This window comes from Coloeus monedula (assembly GCF_965178545.1).
Source record: "Coloeus monedula genome assembly, chromosome: 7".
In the NCBI taxonomy this organism is placed as follows: domain Eukaryota; kingdom Metazoa; phylum Chordata; class Aves; order Passeriformes; family Corvidae; genus Coloeus; species Coloeus monedula.
Window position 1 is genome coordinate 35,776,061 of NC_138787.1, and position 21,048 is coordinate 35,797,108.

Below are 21,048 nucleotides of genomic sequence, written 5' to 3' on the forward strand. Positions count from 1 at the left end.
GGATTTGTCTCATCATGAAAAAATTGGGTTCCGTCCAAGAGTAAGGGAAAACCAAAGCTTCTACAATTTGTTTAATTCTGCTTTATGTGAAGTGGCCCATTCATGGCTCCTATTTTTCTCTTTACCTAAACAAAAGTAGGATGCTTAAATTGAAATGTAATTCAACCACAGACAGTTAACAAATGGAGATTTGTGTCACAGCACTAGAGCAGTTATGTTCCCACCACAGAAATATATTCCTTTCATTTTCCTTCGGGTGTTCGGATAGGTGCACATTTAGGAACATAATCTGTCTGTGTGACTGTACATAGGAAGACATTGAGAAAAAATGTCATTTAAGTAGGTTCAGAGCTGCTTTCGAGCTGCTTGGAAGGCTGGAAATGTTACCTAGGATTATTTAATAAATGCACATTTTGTAACTGCACATAATTACCTACCTGACAGTAAGACAGAACCTACAACTTCATAAACATAGGAAGGCTACAGTTATAGCTCTTCTATCTCTACTATTTCTCCTTCAGCAGATAGAAAATGGCTAAATTATCTTTCTCATCCATGGCAAACCTAATATGAGCTCTCAAATTCACCACATGCTGAGGAGAAAATACAGCCCAGGTGCCCCTGGTTATTATTAGCTGTCATATCTTTTATTCTAAGAGGTCTGTAAGACTTCATTATCTGATTTTACAGTGGTACTTTACTGGTAACAAGTAAAATCCAGGTAAAAACCACAAAGAAATGAGATTGTGCACTCGGGGAGGTGCTGACTGGCCATCCTGGAGAGGGTTCTCTGGAGCAGACAGCCGGGGTTCAAACTGTGGCCAACTCACCTTATCACCAGTAAATCAAAACTAAACCTGGGCCCTGGGAACCATCCACAGATTGCAGGAATTTATAGGAACGTGCAGGATCGCAGCTTTTCTTTTTTCTGATACCTCCCCATGTCTGCAACAACCTAATGATGCTCTTCATGCTGAAGCTTTCTTATCTTGTTCCGCCTTTCCTTTTTCTCGTCTTATTTTTTCCCCAAATAAGTTTGTCCACTCTTCGTATAGTTTTTTCCCAATTTGCTCCTTTTGCACTTTGAATTGTATCTGCTTGTCTGACCTCAGATTATTTTTACTGCCCTTTCCACAACCTGGCATTCCATATTGTCCTTTTCACGTCTGTCTGTACGCATTTTAAGCACTAAATTGTACTTTCCCTTCTACAGCTTTGCAATGTGATTCAAAATTGAAGAGAGAAGCAATGGCCTCGAGACATTAAAACACATCCATTTAAACTTGATCATAGAGAAGGCTCTGTATCTGTGAAGTTCACATCTTTTTTTATGGTCTCTTTTCCCCTGGAACACCTATGCAGAGAAATATCATGGAGGAATAAAATACCCATCATTAAGCCCCACTATGTGTGAATACAGAGGCAAGCCAAAACATAAATAGATATTTGGCTGTTGGCAAGATAGTATTTGGCATTTAATATATCAAGCAGAAATCTGCATTGTATTTATTCAGCTGAGCATTTAAGGTGCATTTGAATGTGAGAGTGATAAATAGAAAGGAGTTACACATACTGCAATCAGACTGGTGTGCTATTCTAGGCCTCAGAATTACCAAAATGAAAATACAAAAAAACAGTGTGGGGGGATGTTTCTAGAAAGGATACTTTTAGTGATACCTCTAAGGGTTTATCTGTAGGTGCAATTCTTTTTCTCCCAGTGGAAAACTGCACCTCTGAGGCAGCTCTTAAAAAACCTCATCTACGTGTGGTACAACAGTCTGTGTATGAGATTACTTTTCCCATTCACCTTTTACAAACCCTCAAATGCAATCCTAAAAATTCCACAGCTGGCTTGTAACAAGCCAGTTCAACAAACACAAAACCCACAGATCAGGCACTGACTCAGGCAAAATTCTTGTGATTATACCTCATCTATATTTTGAAGTAATCCTTTGAGTGTTACACTGTTGTTTATCTGAGGTCCAGCCCCAGTAAGTGGATTTCAGCTTTATGTGCCCCTCCCCACGATTCCAGGTGTATTGATTGCCAGATATTTACATGTTGTTTGTCATGTGTTTATCTCATTACCTTCAGGGGACAGATGTTGAACAGCAGCTGAGGTGTACAATCTTTTGTATGTGTAAGCGACTACGTTTGCATTTCTGCCTGGGATTTCAATCCTTATCTTTCTGCAATATAACATTTGCTATTTTAGATATTAGAGGATAATCCATGTTGTGTTTGTTTGGTTGTGCTACTTGGAACATTAAAATCCAGGAACACTTTTTCTCTACAACATTCTAAATCAATTGCAGGGTTGATTGCAGAATTTTCTGGAGAATTTTTGGCAGCAGCTGTTCCTCTGGTTTGCTTTCTATAGCTTATTATGCATTGGAGTCAGCCCCACAGCCCCTTTTCCATATATTTACTTGAATGAAAATGCTCAAACTTGTTTGTGTGGAACTTTTTAACAAGTGGAGGTTGGAGCCACTGAGGCAAAAGGAAAAGAGGTGTCAATATACACATCAGCATTGCATTTCCCTAACAGGAAAGAAAGGAATCTATCAGCTGACTGAAATCCCAGTTTGTCCTTGCTGGTGCTAAAGGCACCTGGATTTCTGGAATTCAGAGCTCTACTCTGCAGGAGCCTGAAGGTCAGACCTGTTGCTGGAGAAATGGAGCAGGCTGCTGACTGCTCACTAGGCGTGAGACATGGGTAAATTCAGGCAGCCAAGCCACAGCACTCGCCACAAGACACTTTCATGGTCTCCAAGACAATGTTTGCCCCACAAGACGACTGTCCTGATGTCAGTGACTTCCATACAGCTCTGGTACTTCAGGCTCTGACCTCTTACGTCCTCCTGCAACCCTGTTAACTGGTGAGTTTGTTAGGCCTAAGTTGTATGTCTTAAACCAAACACCACAACAAGCATCCACTCCGTATTTAAAGTGATGTAACAACTGAGCAGAGTTAACAAAGAAATGAAGAGTAATTAATTAAGAGCAGCACATTGTGAGACATGACTGGAGCTTGCCTGTGAGTGCCTGCAGTAAGGACATGATCATTTTGCTGTTGCCATTTTAAATCATGTTTAATTATATAATTTAATTGTATTCTTACTATCCTGGAATGCAAGCCAAACTTTACATTAAAATATTAACATTTCATCTGCAGCATCACCTGCTGCCTTCATCTGTTGAAGCCAATGCCTTCAAGGTGATATAGTTCATTGGTCTTTGGGCAATAAAAAACCCCAAAACATTTAGCAGTAACGATCTCACAGAAGGCAGAAGCACCATCTGACAGAGGCCAGAAAGCACTGTGGGGCACAGGAGGCACCGAGGGCCCCATCTGGTGAAAGCTGCACTGTCAGCAAGCACAGAGCACTCGCTGGTGGATGTGTTACTGCTCACACCTTGTAACTGGTCCACGATGTTCATTACAATTAGATGTTCATTGCAGAACTTTATGGCTCGTAGGACAGATGAACAGGGACTTGATTAACAAGCTACAGGCTAAATGGAAATATTTCTGAGGCTGATGTTTCTGAAAACTACTAATGGAGTTTAGTCAAGTAATATTTCCTGTTAGTAACTGGCAAGAGGGAAGCAGATCATACACAGCCGTATCTCTAAGGAGTACATGAGATAAAAGAGATGAATATCCCTATCCACTCCTGTGGCCTGTGTGTAGGTATTTACAGTAATAAATCTCTTTATCAGAAAGCCTTTGCATTCAATCTCTCAGCATCTGTAATTCTGCTACAGCAGTCTTATCCTGTGTGTGGGGTTTTTTGGCTTTTCTTTTCCTTTTTACACAAGGGTCAAAAGCCAGCTCACACATTATTGTGCTGAGAGGCAACTGCTGCCAACTTCACCCTGCTCGAAGTCATGTAACACTGAGGTGAGGACAGACAGGAGTTCACACTCCCCACACTCTGCAGCTGTGTCCCTCTGTACCTTCCAGTGCCACTTAAAAAGTGGAACTGGAAACACAGTAGAAAGAATTTTCTGAAGTTCTGCTGGCCCTCAGAAAACTATCTTTCAGAATAATGAGCAACATGCCACAGAATACAGGACACATTTTGCTTTGAAAAACAGCACCAAAAAGTAAGAGATGACAAGGAGTATGGAGAAGGGAATTAGACATCCCACTGTTCCAGCTGAAATAGGATGCAGCTGAGTAGGATGTATAGGAAAAGCTGTCTGTACAGTGTGATTTCAACAGAAGCTGAACCAACCAAATGGCTTCCCCTGTGCAAAATCCCACTTTTAATCCCCTCTTTATAATCATTAGTGAATCATCTACACAGATACAAGACAGGGAGCACCTGAAGCCACAAGAGCACTTCAGGAAAGGACCTAAAAGGTGAGGCAGTGACAGCTGGAAGGGAGTGACAGCTGGAAGGGCACAGAAAGAACAGGAGCAAAAAAAAATGTAACAGGAAGAGGGAAATAAAAATCATTAAATCACTTTTACCAAGGTAACACCTGACCCAGAATCTAGACCCAAGTAATTTCTATCACAGTGCAAAGGGAAAAACTCCAAAAAGTAGTGAGTATTACACTGAAGTGTTTACAACAGGAAACAAACTTTCCGACTTCCCTCAGCTTTCCAGGAAAATGGAGACCAAACAGAGACTATCTAGAGTGCAGCAACTAAATAATCAGAAGTTTGGATGAAGGAGGTGGTGGGGGTGGGAAATATATGAAAAAAGAAGTTGCAAGAAGTGGAGTTTTCTTAGTCTATATTAAAAGAAGTATCTGTTAGTTGTCCTGAAGTAGCTAAAAGGTCACTTCAAGAAGAGGGAAATAAATTGTTCTCCATGCCTGCTCACAGCATAATTAGAGACAATAACCTTTAGTTGATAGAGGCAAAGAATGTAGAGTTCACGGAATCTCCTCTCCGAATATTATGGATTATGAAATTTAGACAAAACCTGCTGGTGGAATGTTGCAGGCTTGTTTATTCTGCCTTCAAAGAATGTGATAAAATAGGCAAGCCCTCAGCCTCTACCCCTAATCTCTACTCCTTTCCATACAAACTGGAAAAGGTAGAACACATGCGGATCTATGTAACCTGTCTCCAGGCTGTGAGATAAATAAGAACAAAAAAATGCACATAAAAATGTTGCAAGTGACTAAAATCCAAGCATTCAAATGCTAGCAAGCACTACGATTCCTGTGTTGTCTTAAATTATCCCATGATATGAGCAATCAGAATTCTTTGATTACATCCCCCCTGATTATTATTTCAAAACACCCTCCTTGTGCTCTGAAGAGTGCTGCTTCCTTACATAATGTGATGCCTCACACCCTTCGACAAAGACGCATTTTGTTCAAATCCTGCTCAGAATGCAAAGCTGCTCATTTCCAACAGGCACTTACCAGTGTTCACACCTCTGTCTCCGACTGCTTCCCAGACATTAATGAATTCTTCTTCACAAAATCCTCCCAAGATTAAATGAAATGACTCTCCCCCAGAATTTAAACCAGAATTTCAAGCCTACCCAGTAATTATGACTGCTCAGCTTAAGCCTGATGTTGCAAAGCCTGATTCTGCCTGTGACACCAAGACATTATATTTTCAAAACCTCATCCCAAATCACAGACAGTTGAACACAGCCAAAACTTCTGTCTGAGAACACAGGTGGCTCATCAATTTTTTTTTTTTTCAATATATACACAATTATATTTAAAATACATAGGCAGAAGTGTCTTGCAGAACATTGAGCTACAATAATTCACCAGCAAAAGACAGGAATCCTCTCCTAAAGTCTTGGAAATCATACACAGACACACACATGTATTACATAAGTAGCCTCACTTCAGCAATTGAACAGTCTCAGCTGTTCCTTGAGTTGGGTAAGACCTGTGGGCATTCAAACCTTTCAAAATAAAGCTGCCAGCATATTGAATACTTAAACATGCATGCAAATTCCAATATTAGGATTTCATGTTTGAAAATGTTAGAATAGATATCAATTTTTTTGAAGTGACAGCTGCATACACCAAAGTATTGTGATCTACTAAAATATTACTACACTCAGAAAACTTTATGTGACAAGAAACAGAACAGTAATTTAACAAGGAGATTCATACATAAAAACAAACAAAAAAATCCTTGAACTTTCAGAAGATGCACTGTTTTCACATCAGTAAACCATGTCAGACACTCAGGAATCCCAACAAGAGCTTGGCTTGGTGCAGTCAACCGTTTTCTGTTCCAATTTAAATATTTTGGTTAGAGGTCTGATTTTCTGTTGAAGCCAGTGTAATCCCTGTTGAGAATGCAGTTTGCTTGTTCTCCTTTCCTTATGCTCAGCCAGAGCAGCTGTGCCAGCAGAAGTACAGTGCATTTCCATTCTGCTGGAGGAGAACAGCCAAGGTGGTGCTGTGCAGTTCCTGGGGCTGGAGAAGTCTGTCAGCAAAGCCTCAGAGCTCTCAGACTGCAAGTGCTGGTTTCTCAGCATGTAAAAAGGCAGTGAGTTTCAAATACCCTACTATTAATAGGGTGTTCTCATTTAATATCTGTTAAATATAGATCCCTGAGTATTTTGGTTTGGGGTTTGTCGATTTGCTGTCACATCCTAACGAATAAAAATGATCTAAACCAAACTGAAGTGGAGTCAATGAGATTATTTTTTAACTTGATGGCCTTTTTCTAGACTGCCCTATGCTAAAAGTTTGCATCCTCAGTGAGCTAATTACCCATTGATTCAAGGTAAACAAGTTTTCAAGTGCCAGTCTGGACCCTGCCCAGACTCCTAAATTCTGTTCCTTAGAAACACCGAGACTGAGGCCAACTGCAAATTTGGAACGAGTTTTTTGTGTGTGCATTAATGTGTTTTTGTGTGAAAATGAACCAACTAGCTCCAGCTAACTGGTAATGAGGAAGGTTTAAAAGTTTCTAGCACAGAGCATATTCATTTCAAAAACAAAAGAGAGCCACTGCTCCCACACTTTGACGACTTTTGGTAGAGTTTTTAGGATGGTAAAGCAGAAACTCTCCTTCCACTGTGGGTTGGCACAGTTGTGTGTTCCAATAGATAACTTTGGACAGATTATTTAACAGCTCCGTGGCTGATCAAACACAACAAAGAAATTGTGTCAGCAAGTTGGAAACATTCATCTCCAAAGAAAAGCTGCTCCTCACTCCCAGTGCCCACAACCTTCTACCCGAGGCAGAAATTTGCCTTCTCAGCCATCACGTGAGAAAGCTGCTGGTGCTACTTTATGAACACAAAACTAAACATGACCTTTAAACTTACAATTCAATCACTCAAATCAAGGCAATTCCTAAAAAGCAAGGATGGAGCCTGTGGTTAGGAACTTTTATATGTATTCCATGATAAATTTTTGGTATAGAAATCCCTTTAAAACCCACTTTTCAGTTCCATCTACAGAAAATCCTATCACCTCTAAAAGAAAAAAACAAAACATCCTAAAATTTATATACTGACCCATTTTCCTTAGAATCTCTCAAATTCCTTCAAGTGGACAGACAAAACAAAGGGTTACTTGGGTACTAATTCAGCCATACTTTTTAAATGACTGAAATGTTAATAAACAGATTTATTGACATTTATTCCTCTAGTATACTGTTCTTTGACATTATAAGCTTATAGATCTGCACACATCTATATGCTGTCTTATGGAGGATGTGAAATGCAAGGCTAAACATCCCTGCCAGACAGACAGTCCAAAAAGTCCCTAATGACATACTCCAACTTTTGTGAGTTGTACGCTAATGTCTCCTCAGACTTGAAACTTTTTCCTCTATTTACCAGTGTCTGCTAATTAAAATTATTTTTCTTGTTCTTTCTTTAATAAGAACTATAATCTCCCTTGCTATTTTACTGGTCTTTTATAGGAAATAGTATGGATTTTCTCTTCTAGAATAGGTTACCATGGTTCCTGCAAGTTTTACACAGGTCATGGGGTTTTTACATCTTTTATTTCTTATTAATACCTCCAGATTTCCTCCAGCTTTTCTCTGTCTTCCACCAAAAGGGGTCACATTGCAGCTGAGCTCCAGCAGGGCATGTTCACACCACTGAGCATAGCAACAAGGGCACTGACATGAAAGAAACCTCAGGAAAAAAATAAAATTGAAAAATCAATTTTTTTAAAAAAATAACCATCCATGTAATCAGCCCTGAGAAAACAGCAGTTCCATCAGGATGATATCATCATACTGCTGACGAATTAACTGAATTGACTGAATTCATCATTTTTGCTACTCTGGGTGGTTCTGGTTAATCCAGAGAGAGAGTAATGGACTCAATGATCCTTTTGGGTCCCTTCCAACTCAGAATATTCTATGATTTAGTGGTTTTATACTTCAAACATGGCATCTACACAGGTGGTTATTTATCTTGTGGGAAGAAGGAAAAGAATGGCATGACAAGAGCTTATTAGAAAATTCATGGTTTACACAATTTTGCACTACTGCAATACTATGACAGTTAAAAACCCACATTAAATATGTGGGCTGCACTAGGAAAGCAGATTTGGAAAACTTTATAACATCATAATACACTGTGTTAAACATGAACTTTTTGTTCCTGTTTTCATTTTGTTCATTTTAGAGAAAAAAAAAAAAATCCCTCTCTCTCTCTCTTTCTATATATATACATATATATATATACACACAGATATTTTTAAATCCAGAATAAACAAGTACATCTTAGAAAAAGATGGGTCCTAAGCAGCTGTATTTTCAGTTCTGCTCTTCCACTCATGCAGTGCTCCAATTCATATCAGTACCTGTCTTTAACTTAAATGACCTTACAGAAGCTGGTTAGATAATATGACAATCAGGTAATAAAATAAAAAAAAAAAAATAAAAGGAGACTTCAAATGGACATGACATAATGTCCATGCATTATGGAGCCTTAAACTCCCATTTATATGCTCATTCAGAAACAAAGTGGCCTCAATTCTCTCAAGCTTAATTGCTTTCAACTTGAAGAAAATCACTGCTAGGGTGATTTAAATCATGTACCTTTTGCCTGGACATCTCAGTTATTTAAAAAAAAAAAGAAAAAAAAAAAAAAAGTACTTCAAGACTTCCATTCCAGGGAGAGTAACCTGTCCATTTCCTGAGTCTCCTTTACAAAAAGCAAATTATAATTCATAGATCCACAGTAATTTCAGTCAAAGATGAGCATTTTGAGCAGAAGCTTAATTGGTGAAGGACTGAAGGCGAGGGATTTGAGGACAGGCAGCAGAGTAACTACTCCAATCACACAGGGAGAGGGGAAAGCTCAGTGGGAGGACAAGTCTTGGATCAGCTGTGGATGGCCCCAGGCAATGCAGCTCACGGAGTTTTATTGGGGCTGTCGCTGCTCATGTGTTCAGCCTGGTTTGCTGAGACAGTTCTGATGTTTAGGGACCAAAAGGACCAGGCAAAGCTGGTTTGGGTAATGAAGATGCTGTCATTTGACAGCTGAGTCCTCCAGGAGAACCTGAGCCCATTGAGAGAGACACAACTGCCTTCATGGTCCTGTGGACCAAACTTTTGATAAGTGAAGAAAAGTTTTACTGACTTACAAGCTTTTTTTTTATTTTTGTAATTTTTCTTTTTACAAACCACAGCTATCTTGTGATTTCATCAATGTTTTTGTATTCCCACTGATTTTCTCCCATACTTCCTGACACTACTCAAATATTGTTCCTCTCAGTAGCAATATATGAAATCCATTATGGGGCACATGCTGCATAAGAAAAAAGGCTCACTTGAGTTCATGCTTCATCAGTATTACTCTAGTTAGCTTTTCAATCTCCAGGCACTACTGCTGTAATACCAAGTCTCAGAACATCAGTTCTGCACTATTTTAATAACACTGCCAGTGTTCACTTTGCCAGCTCGTTCACAAAAGATTATTACCAAAAGTACATCCTTTATCACTGCTCTCAGTACCTGTTTTTTTCTCTGAATGCAACTTGGTTTGGGCCCAAATACAGTGCACCTTCAGGTATCTATAAAAGACTGGATATTAATTATACTCATCCATTTTGAAACGCAGCAATATTTGATTAATGAAAAGGTAGGCACAATAGCAAACACATTCACATCATTACTTGAGAACATGCATGTACCAAACCTGTGCAAGCCTATTCTATTTTTATTGTTTTGATTATAGCTGTCACTTTGATCCAAACCAATAACCTGATGTTGTTAATGAGCTCCTTTTTAATGCACTTATGTCACATGCTTGGTATGCTTGGTATATCCTTCAGTTTTGTCTGACTCTGAGTCCTTTTCAACTGAATAAGCTGATTTTTTCACACAAGCTCATACCTTCGCATGTTCATAAAATTTTTTTTTAATTTATTTTTTAGTTTGCTGAAGAACCATAATTTCTCCTATTTTCTCTTTGCGCATGAATGCAGAATTGTATCACCTTAGTTTTGGGAAGGAGAGAAGATGTGACAATACCCCTCGTTCCTTTTTCTCACCAAGAGCAGCAGCCACAAGGTTTCCCAGTGAGCAGACCTGTGCTGCTGCACTGGAATTGAAGCATCAAGGGAAAAGAGATTCAGGGGGAAATGTAAAGGTGACAGAGTTTTATGCCTCAGTTTAGTTACAACAATTAAAATTAAAAGATGGAATAGCACAGAACTGGAGGCAGTTTTTTAAAACCTGAGATCAGACAAAACGTCTTCTTTCATTATTTTCTAGCAAGGGATAATAACAAAGTAGAAATAATTTTTGTCTGATTAAGTATCTTTGCTTCTCTCATCTTATTTTGGCCCCTCTATTACACCATCTCCAACTGTTCACAGCCTGAAGGAGGTGTGGAGGGGGAGGAAGAGATACAAAATATGAATTCTTAATGAAAACTTTCATATTATGATTAGTTACTACAAAGTTTTTGGTGTTTTTTAGTTTGAGGTTTTTTGTGGGGGTTTTTTTGGTTGTTTTTTTTTTTTTTAATGAAGAAAATTCCTTTTCAGGTCATCTTTAAAACTTTTTTGAAGTGAGTGGGTCTTATATATATCTTACAACTCTTTGAAAATCTTTGTGACAAGGAAAGGAACTGAGCTGTTTTAATAATGGCATGTTATTAAACCACTAATGATTTTGCTGTTTAAAAGTGAGCTTTAATGATTATAACTCTCCTCTTTGATCAGCAGAAAATGGTGACTAATCTGAGAGGGGAAAAAAACCACAAAGTTTTAAGATTCAGAGTGTCTCCAAAGCCTGGTGGCTGCTATAAAAGCTCAGAGACAAGGGAGTAAAAAGAGAATAAAACAGGCAAACAGTAAGTGCAGATGTTTTATTTTTACCCTGAAATACTCCCCTGTCTAAATAACAATGAAACAAATAAAGAAAAACATATGGCTTGACCTCCCCTGCTTTTGAATTTCTTCTCTTCCTGCCCTGTAAGAATCTTCATCTCCTCATTGATACCTCCAGGCAAATATGAGGTGAATGCAAACTCTATTCACTGTGCCTGATACAAAGTCATTTATGATTTGACAATTTTTTTTTTTTTTTTTTTTGAAAGACATAGGTACAGAAGGAGAAGAAAAATAAAATTACTGTCAATAAATTTGATTCAGAAAGGTCTCCACCTCCCACCAGCTGACTTGCTCTTTGCTGGCTGTTGTGGATTTAGCAATGGAGGAGATTTGAGGGCTGGCCTCAGGTTCTGTCCCATCAAACATTCCATCAGAGACTTCACCCATCTTTTTTCTAAGATCCTACCAAGTAGGACAGCTCTTACTGGTTACAAGGCTACCCATGATGCCTAATAGGTTCAGTTGTCAGCCCCAAACTCTTTCTGTTTATATCACCAATCTCTCTGACTCATTAAGGGCTGTTCTCCATCCTCTGGGATGGCTTCTCCGTACTCCAGGCACCATCTCCTGTGCATGGCTCTCTAACAAGGAGAGCTTCTCATTCAATGCTGTGTAAAACTTCTCCCATTCCCTTGGATTTTTAGTGCAAAGTGCTCAGTGGACCTTACATTGCATTTTGACCTGACCAAGAAAAGCCAACATCCCACGGGGATCATCACACACAGCTTGAGAAAGAACATCTGCAACAGCATCTAATCACCCTGGCTGACAACTGGGCTCACATGACCAACAGCCAATTTCCTCCTCTTACCTCTACCAGATTTCAGAGGAAGAATGAATTCAAAGCTAAAAACGAAAATTAAAAAAAAAAAAAAAAATTAAAAAGGCAGAATTAATTCTTTCTTATGATTTTTTTTCTAGATCCCTCAAATATGGTATTGAAAGTTGCTGTTCAACTCGGACTCTGTTCTTACACAAAAGGCTGAATTTCAAAATGTCTTCTTACCACCTTGCTCCCTCCTATCTTCTGAAATTTTAGACTGAGGCAAGTTTCCCTACTGTGTTTCAGAAAATGATATTATGTATTTTTAATTAGCATTATTATTTTCATACTGTGGCTTTGATTTGAGCCACAGCAAAATCTGTGCTTAGAATCCTTAGAATCAAACAGGAAGTGCACACAAAAATATTTTTATATTTTTTTCCTCAGAACAAATTTCTGAGGTGATGAAGTGGATGAATTCAGCTGATAATTCTTCACTTGTTTCCCTTGTTCCCCTTTGTGAACCACAGAGGTATCAACTGATTGCTATTACAGACTTAAAATGCAACAGAGGAATTTTATTTTTTTTGCTGTAGTGCATTTGTTTGTTTTTTCCTGACTCAGTAACATTAGCAAGAAACGGTACATAACACCATAACACATTAATAGCTGTTGTTCTTCAAACATCATCATAACACAATCTCTTCTTGTGTGCATTTACAAATGTTGTGTGAAAGAAAGAAGTGGAGCCTGTGGGGTTTTTTTGTATTTCTGCGCCATAGCAGAAGGAAAAGCCGATTAAAAGATTTATTCAAATATTTACATGACACACACTGTTGCAGTATTAAAATGTGAGCTTGCTCCTTTTACAAATCTCTTTAGCAGTCTTTTCTCCCCTTTGTTCCTAATACAACTTTTAAATGGCAGTCACAAGTTACAATGACTTCAGCCTGTAATTGTGCATCCCCTCCAATTCTTCTCTACCCCCTCCTCCTTTTCTCCCCCTAACTCCACCTTCTTTTTCATATTGACCTGCAATGTGCACGGGGCCCAGAAAGCCACCCAGGTCCTGGCTGCATCACAAAAAGCATGGACAGGTCAAGGGAGCCGATTCTGCCCCTCTGCTCTGCTCTGGTGAGACCCCACCTGCAGAGCTGCCTCCAGCCCTGGGATCCTCAACACAAGAAGGACATGGAGCTGCTGGAGCTGGAGCAACTCCTGAGGCCACAAAGATGCTCCAAGAGCTGGAGCCCTTCTGCTCTGGAGCTAGGCTGGGAGAGCTGGGGCTGTTCAGTGTGTTAAAGGGAAGGCTCTAGGGAGACTTTTAAGCCCCTTTCAGTGCCTAAAGGGGCTCCAAGAGAGCTGGAGTGGGACTTGGGACAAGGGCCTGGAGGCACAGGAATAGGGGGAACGGCTTCAAACTGAAGGAGGGCAGGTTTAGATGGGATATTGGGAAGATAACCATCCCTGTGAGGCTGGTAAGGCCCTGGCACAGGTTGCCCAGCAAAGATGTGAATGCCTCATACCTGGAAGTTTTCAAGGCCAGGTTGGACAGGGCTTGGAGCACCCTGGGATAGAGGAAGGTGTCCCTGCCCATGGCAGGGGGTGGAACTGGATGAGTTTTAAGGTCCCTTCCAACCCACACTTTTCTGAAATTCTATGATGATTCTATGGAGGTTCACGTAGGAGGTGTCTAAGCCATTTCCTCACTCCCAGTACTGCTCCACACTCTGCTCCACACATCCCTCCACACTCCAGCTTTGCTCTGCACATCCTCTTTGCAATGTCACCCTGTGTAACCACTATCCACACATCTCCTTATGTTTGGAACAGTTCTGTCAGTGGATGCTACGTCAATACCCTCTGCATGTCAAACACTCTCCTTAAAGTTCATCTTTTCCCAGTATCCTGGGAAATATAGTAAAAAGTTATGGCTGGCATCCCAAATAGCATCAGAGCCATTGGTACAAGCTGCACATTTCTGGAGCCAGAAGTAGCCCTGAGGCTGCAGCCTTATCTGCTTTCCCCATTTTCTGCCATTCCCAAAGAAATCAGAAAATGAGTGTGAGGAGAAATAAAGACACCCTGGTATTTATATTACTCCATGTATGTCAGATGTCTGAACAGTATGATCAGGACTGAAGAGCTCCTGTTGGGAGGGAACTGCAGCACATCCCCCTGTCCAGGCATTTTCCTTTGTGAAATGGTGCTGTGCATTCTCCCTGGCCATTGTGGTGTGGTGGAAGGAAACAATTTACCTTGAACACTGGAGGCAATTAAGTAGACGTATTTACAGAATAAACACGTAGATGTGCACAGTTAGCATTCCACAATATTAATTCCTAACATTCCTGAAAGCATTCAAATATCACAGAGCTTGAACAACACACATTTTATGCTTCCTATTAAATACAAAGAGATGTAGAGCCATTTAAAAAAAAAATGCTCTATGTATAGACATTTAGCTGGATGTGGCAGAGCTGAAAGAGAACCTAAATCTGATCTATCCTCTTGTGAGTTTTAAATGTGTTACCTTCCCTATCACCAGTGTCCGGTGATCAAAGTCTCATGAATATGCCAATGGAATACTGGCTGGAATACTTTAAAAACCATTCCCCACGAGCACAGCAGACTTGTACTGAGGATCTTAGCTAAACCCATGCTAACACAGCTGGTATTTGTTTCATGTTGACAGTCAGCAGCACCATCATCAATTTTACACCAATTTCACGGACCAGCAAAAGTAATCACTTCTGTTCCTTGACCACTGAAGAAAAGAAGTCCTGCATTAAAAATATCATAACTACAAACAGCAGACATATGGAGCCAAACATCTTCGTTCAAAGGCATTTGATGGATAATATATTCTTGTAAAACAATTTATTCTGCCTCTCTGTTGCCAATTGCCACTTTATTTCCTACTATCCTTGAACAAGGTTTTCCTTCAATCCATGTTTCTCTGCCAAGTCTGGGCTCTGAAGCGCTCCCAGTGATCAGTGGAGACACATCCTTTGCCCCTGGAAATGCTCGCCTTAACACAGGTCTGATACTTACACTGTGCTACTCTTAGTTGATAATTAGTTAATTAAAGATTAGTTGATGTAACAGATGAGTATCAGCACTGCAAAACTCCTGAGTAGCAAAATTCCAGTTCATTGGGGGAAGGAGGTATTTTTCTGGTGGGTGTGCATTAGACCTAGTCTGGAATAACCCAAACATCAAACACAGTTCAGATCCTGCCAAAATAACATGCTTAAATTAAAACATAACAAATTTGGTTCTTCAAGAGCTGTATGAATAGCAGAATCTTTGTTCTCTCAATTTCAAATTCAGTTTTATTAGAATAAACTTCTATGAAAAGTTCTTTCACTCCCTGTGAGATACTAAAGAAGCTTAGTAGCTCAAGTTCCATTGTAAGCTCATAGGAGAATATATCAAACCATCACCACTAAACATCTAACAGAACTTGCAGGCACAGAGATGTAAAATTAACCACACTCAGAAAAGATATTCTTGAGTGCAATGAGGGGAACCATTAGGAATGAGCAAATTTTCCACTGTGCCTTGGTTGTTTTATGGATAAAAGCAGAATTTCTGGTTCATAACACAACTAAACTCATCACACACGGACATGAACATTCAAGAATAGCAGGGCTTGACCCTGTGCTACTACAGGAAGTTTATCACAGACATAAAGGCTTGGGATCACACTCTGAATTTCTTAGCATAGGAACTGGTCTCCTCTGTGCAAGCAGCAACTCATTCAGAGCTCAACTTGCAATATGGTTTTAGTGTGGACGCTTTTGTGACTTTTTAAATAAAATAAACCCACCAAGTTACTCAGACAGGAATACCACACTAATTCTTTGACACCAAAATAAGTCTTAACTACTATCAGCAAGAAAGAATTAAAAGAAAAGAAGGACAGAAAAAAAACCCAAAAAAACAAACCAAAAACAAAAACCAAAAGAAAGGATCAGAAGATTTTTAAATAGCCAGAATGCTTTTTGATTATCTGTTTGCATTCTGTACCAAAACCCAGTCAAAAACTAACAGAATTAATATCTAAGTTGGGGTTTAGCAGTTAAAATGTATGTTAGATATCCAATTAACAGAACAATATATCTCAGATAATTAATAAAAATGCCAATAAAACCAGTAATGAAATAACTGCTGAAGGGCAGTTATTCTAAGAAACATGTATTCTGAGAAAATTTTCCACCCAGTGTTTTCACCACAAAATAAATGGAGATTGCTTAATAAGAATCACACTGTAAAATATCATGATTGCTTGTGGCCTTTCCCACAGGCCAGCACTTCCATCTCCCTAAAACAGCCACTCTTGGCCTTGCACATGGCACTGAGCAGGTGGCTCTCTGAGCAAGAATAGTTTGTAGCCAGCAGGTAACAATGAAGGAAAATAGTCTCTCATTTTTCTGTCCCTCCTCACAGCACCAAAGGCCTGGGTACAATTCCTACATCCCTGACAGATAAGATTAGCTAATAACAAGCTTTGGATTCATCCAGTAAGTCCAGCAAAGAATATACAAGTAAATGTACAGAAAAAAGGCTGCTGTCAGCAAATTTGAAAGCTTCAAGTTCTTTCAGATCAGAACTTGCAGAAAATCAATTTCTACATGAATTTTTATTTTTCTTTTAGAACAACTCTGCAGTCAGATCGAGTCAAGCTTACCATCTGCTGCAGGGAGAAATACAGCCATACTCAAGATTACATTATCAAACTTCTTTGTAAACTTTACATGCAAGCTGTTCCTGTCAGAATTGAAGTCATTGTGATAATGCATCTTAATATTCGGTCAGGCTTTAAATAAAGACTGACAAAAGTCTACATATGGATGACAAGCTGTTCTACAGTAAATATTTTTGTATTTATTGAGAAGGGGCTTATGGCAGTTTAGGACATATTCCATCAGGCATTTTGGTCTGAACTACTTACTGACTAATGAAACCAAGATAAAAACAAAATTTTGGTGAGGAGTTTTGAACAGGGATTTTAAGTTAACTTGATCCTTTTCCTACTCCTATTTAGTTATGCTTTTACATCATTATTGCTTGAAAGCTTTTCCCAGCTGGTGGATGTTGTAGAATGGAAGACATTTAGTACCCTGTATTTTAAGCAAGGCTTAATTTCCAACTAGCACTGAATGTAGCTGTCTGTGGAACAGAAAGAGCAAATACAATGTAATTTTACCATTATAGCTGACCCCCTAAAGCACAGTAAAACTTCTTCCACTTTTTTGTGTAAATAAACTTGTTAAACTCATTTCCAATATTCCCGTAAATGAGGGGATACAGCACAAAAATCCTTCAAAAATTCCTTTTCCACATACTCTAGTTAGAAACACACCTTACAGAAAAGCAAATGCAAAAGCAAATATTGTGACAAGTAGGGATTAAATTGCTTTTTCAGTTTTGACTCCATTTTGAGAAGTTACAAGGCACATGCTGCAATTAATATTGCAATTAACCTAGTTAACTATGTGTTCCAAGTTCATTACACATTATTATAGCAACTATGCAAGTAACTCAATACAGCAAAGTAAAAATAGTTTTTAAAACACCTGCATGAAACATTTATTATGCGCAGTCACAGACAAGCATGCCTCATGTAAAATAAATCCTAATGCAAAGAAATGACCTTACCCTGATGTTGGATCAACAGCTATGGCCTTGGGGTTGTTAAGGTCCAGCTCGATGAGGGTCACACACACCGACCCGTTCTGGCTGCAAACAAAGATCCTGTCGCTGACGTGATCCACAAAGTAAAAATTCCCCGTGATCCAGTCGATTGCTATCTGCTGCACATCTGCCAAAAAAAAAAAAAAAAAAAAAAAAAAAAAAAGAAAAGAAAGAAAGAGAAGCTCAGGAGTGCAGTTTCAATCCAAGAAAGCAGCTGCTGGCTGCTCTGCCAGCAGATGCTCCACTCACTTAAGGAGCTCCAGCTGCTTTGTATCTATTATATGGCTTCTAATAAGGAATCCAATACACAAATAGTGGTGGGGGAGAATTCTTCCTTTTTAAGTACAGACATCTGACTGCAACCTCAGTGGTGTGAAAGACACACATTTGTTTGGAGCTCTCTTCAATATTTTTAAGTCTGTCATTGTGGGTTTTTTTGTGGTCTCCTCAGAAGTAACACCACTGAATGAGGGTGCACTTGTGAAACGGCTGAAGCTGATGGTACCAGACTGCTGGCAGAAGGCACTTGGAAGACACTCAAATTCTGAATTTAGTGTTCTAGGATGTCTGCTACACCGTGGGGATGGAACACTGGTAAAGGTTAAAAGAGTTTTTTGGCTATATTTGAGGGAGGCTAAAAGCAGACTAGAAATACTTCAAGGAAATAAAAACAACAACAAAAAAGCATGTCTAAACACACCAGATCTATGCATTCATTTTCATAGAAAACACTTTTTTCTTGTAGTTCTGGGGTATCTGGATGCAGCCAGATTTCTGCTAACTGCCACAAGAAGTAGCATTGAAGTAACTGCCTGCGTGATAATATAGAGACATTTTTTAACAACGAAGCTTTCCTTCTCAGGACACTGTGGCAGCTCCACAGCCCCCTAACACAACTTCTCACCCAATTCCTGAAACCACTTTCTGTAAAGGCCATACAAATCCTGCATTCTTCTTATAAGTCACCTGACCTACCCATAAACAGTCTTATTGTTACAGTAAGCAAAAGTATAGGGAAGTGCAAAGAACATAATTTTATCAATTTCATTTAACTAACATTTCTTTTCTTCCTCTTGTTGACAGTACTGTATTGATAACACTCTGTAAGACTTAGTTATTCTTAAATTAAGAGTAACTCAATTAATAGAAAAATATACCCTGTTAAATGTTTTCAATGTTCACTTTTAACAATTTTTTATTTTAAGAAAAGCAATATATGTTTATTATATTACAGTGGTTTCAAAACAGTGCTAGCATAAGCGGAGATTCTATCATGGTGAGAGAAGGCAGATGTGATACAGTATAATTTCTTATAGTAGTTTTTTTTTTCCTTTTAACTTTCAGTTGTCTGTATGTTTATCATCCTTCAGATGTGGGATTTTTAGGTTTGCTTTCCACAATCCAATACAAAACTGCTGCCGCCATCACATCCACGCTGTACTGGAGAGCAAGAAGTAAACCTGACTGAGCAAAAATTGTCTTCATTTAATTTTTGATGATAACTCAGGGCTTATGAGCCTTGTACTTGCTTAAAACAGACATGGAGGCTCATTTGTTGTCCTTGAAAGTGCAGGTAGCTTAAGATTTACTCAATGAAATAGCAGCAACACCAACTGTATCCCACCTCAGCCACCCCATTACACAGTTCACTGCTGTCTTCTGTCTCTCCCATTCATGCCCTTCCACTACTCATTTCCCTTTTAATTCAAAGTGAATATTGGGCCTGATAGGTCCTATTACAAAGATCTGCTGAGCCAGAATAAAGGAATGCTCCATTTAGCCCAATATCCCAACTCCAGAGGAGGCCAATGTCAGATGCACTGTGAGATATGCGAGCACTGATGTATTTTAGACAATAGGAAGAAAACACTTTTTTTTTTCCCTCCCCTTTTCCAAGCAAAATATAGGACATGCTTTTAAAAATACCAGAAGAAAACTCTGTGCCTCTGAAAATCCGTAACAGTTAAAGCATATTTGATGTGTCTGCTTGCCATTTTCTGAAGCTGGATTCATGGAATGAAAAATTTACGGTTTACTGATTCAGGGAGACTTTTGAAAAATGCAGATAAGCTTCTATGTAACAGAAGCATTTCTGGAAATATTGTTTATACAGGACAAAAGGTACAAAAGGAATCCAATTTCAAACATTTGTAGAAATAAAACTACTAATTAAATTCCTGCAATGGGAGCTCTAGATGATTGCTGTACACTGGGAAGTGGATGAAAAAGAACAAGGTTAAGTAGCAGCGTGTTGGAGGAGGGTATGTTTTTCTTTTTATTGTGTGAAAAACGTACCTGTTTTTAGATAAATGTGATATATACATGAAAGGCACATCACACACAGGTTATTGGATTTGTTAACATAACAGTACTTACAGTTATAAAATATTTCCTCTGTTCTTTCCCTAGGTTTTTGGTAACATATCACAAGAAATTGCACCAAACAGGATTTTTTATGGAAACCAAGAATAATTAATTCAAGGTCATATTAGGGATAACCATTTGCATTAGGTAGTTTAAAAGTGAGCTCAGCATTCCAGGAGAAGGGACACATCCAGAAGCAATACCACACCATAACCTTTGTGTCAAACAGCACTGGTAACACCTATTTACCCAATTTCCCTTCCCCAGCAGGATGCTTTTGGGAAGGGCATGGAAATCCCAGCAGCTCAGGCTATTGGAGAGGTTTAGGCTCATTCTAACTGCATTCCTTGTAAAGCTGTTCCTTCCACGTTTCAAGACTTTTATCATAGAGTTTCCAGAAAAAAGCAACACATTAATTCACAGTAATTTTCTTCTTCAGAAGAACAGACTTCCTCGGAGAGGTGTCCTGCTATGCAAAGAACACTTCCCTCAAACCAGACCATCACTGTCATTAGCAATTAACCTGGACACTGAGCACACAGTGGCATTTGTGTGTTGTAGATCCCACTGATCTGCTTTGGGTTTTGTCTCTGTTCCATGCCCTTTGCATTGGTCACATCCACCTTCTCACAAGAGAAACTGATAAAGAATTGTCCAAGTCCATACCCCACCAAATCAAATTCCACAGGGGAAATCCCCCTCAGTTAGCAGATAATGGGTGCTGTGAATCCTGGTTTAATCTGCAGGAAGCTGCTGTGAATGGCTCTCCAGTTATCACACAAGTTGCATGCACTGTAAGCCACAAAGGTAAGGCTGTGGTTGGACTGGGGACTTCTCAAAAGATATATGTAACTTCTTGTACTCAAGACCTTACTGAATTCATTTCATGCCTATTTCTGGATTCATATATA

The 21,048-nt window shown here is 39.1% G+C and overlaps 1 protein-coding gene across 1 annotated transcript in view; it reads right to left on the reverse strand.

Annotated features, from left to right (window-relative positions):
- The window catches only part of LRP1B (LDL receptor related protein 1B), a gene marked incomplete at both ends in the record, with an annotated part of 635,176 nt that overhangs the window by 251,555 nt on the left and 362,573 nt on the right, over positions 1–21,048 (reverse strand). Inside the window, one exon of the mRNA XM_082285346.1 lies at positions 17,738–17,900. Coding sequence (XP_082141472.1) covers positions 17,738–17,900 — 163 coding nt within the window. The remainder of the gene's footprint in view (positions 1–17,737; positions 17,901–21,048) is intronic.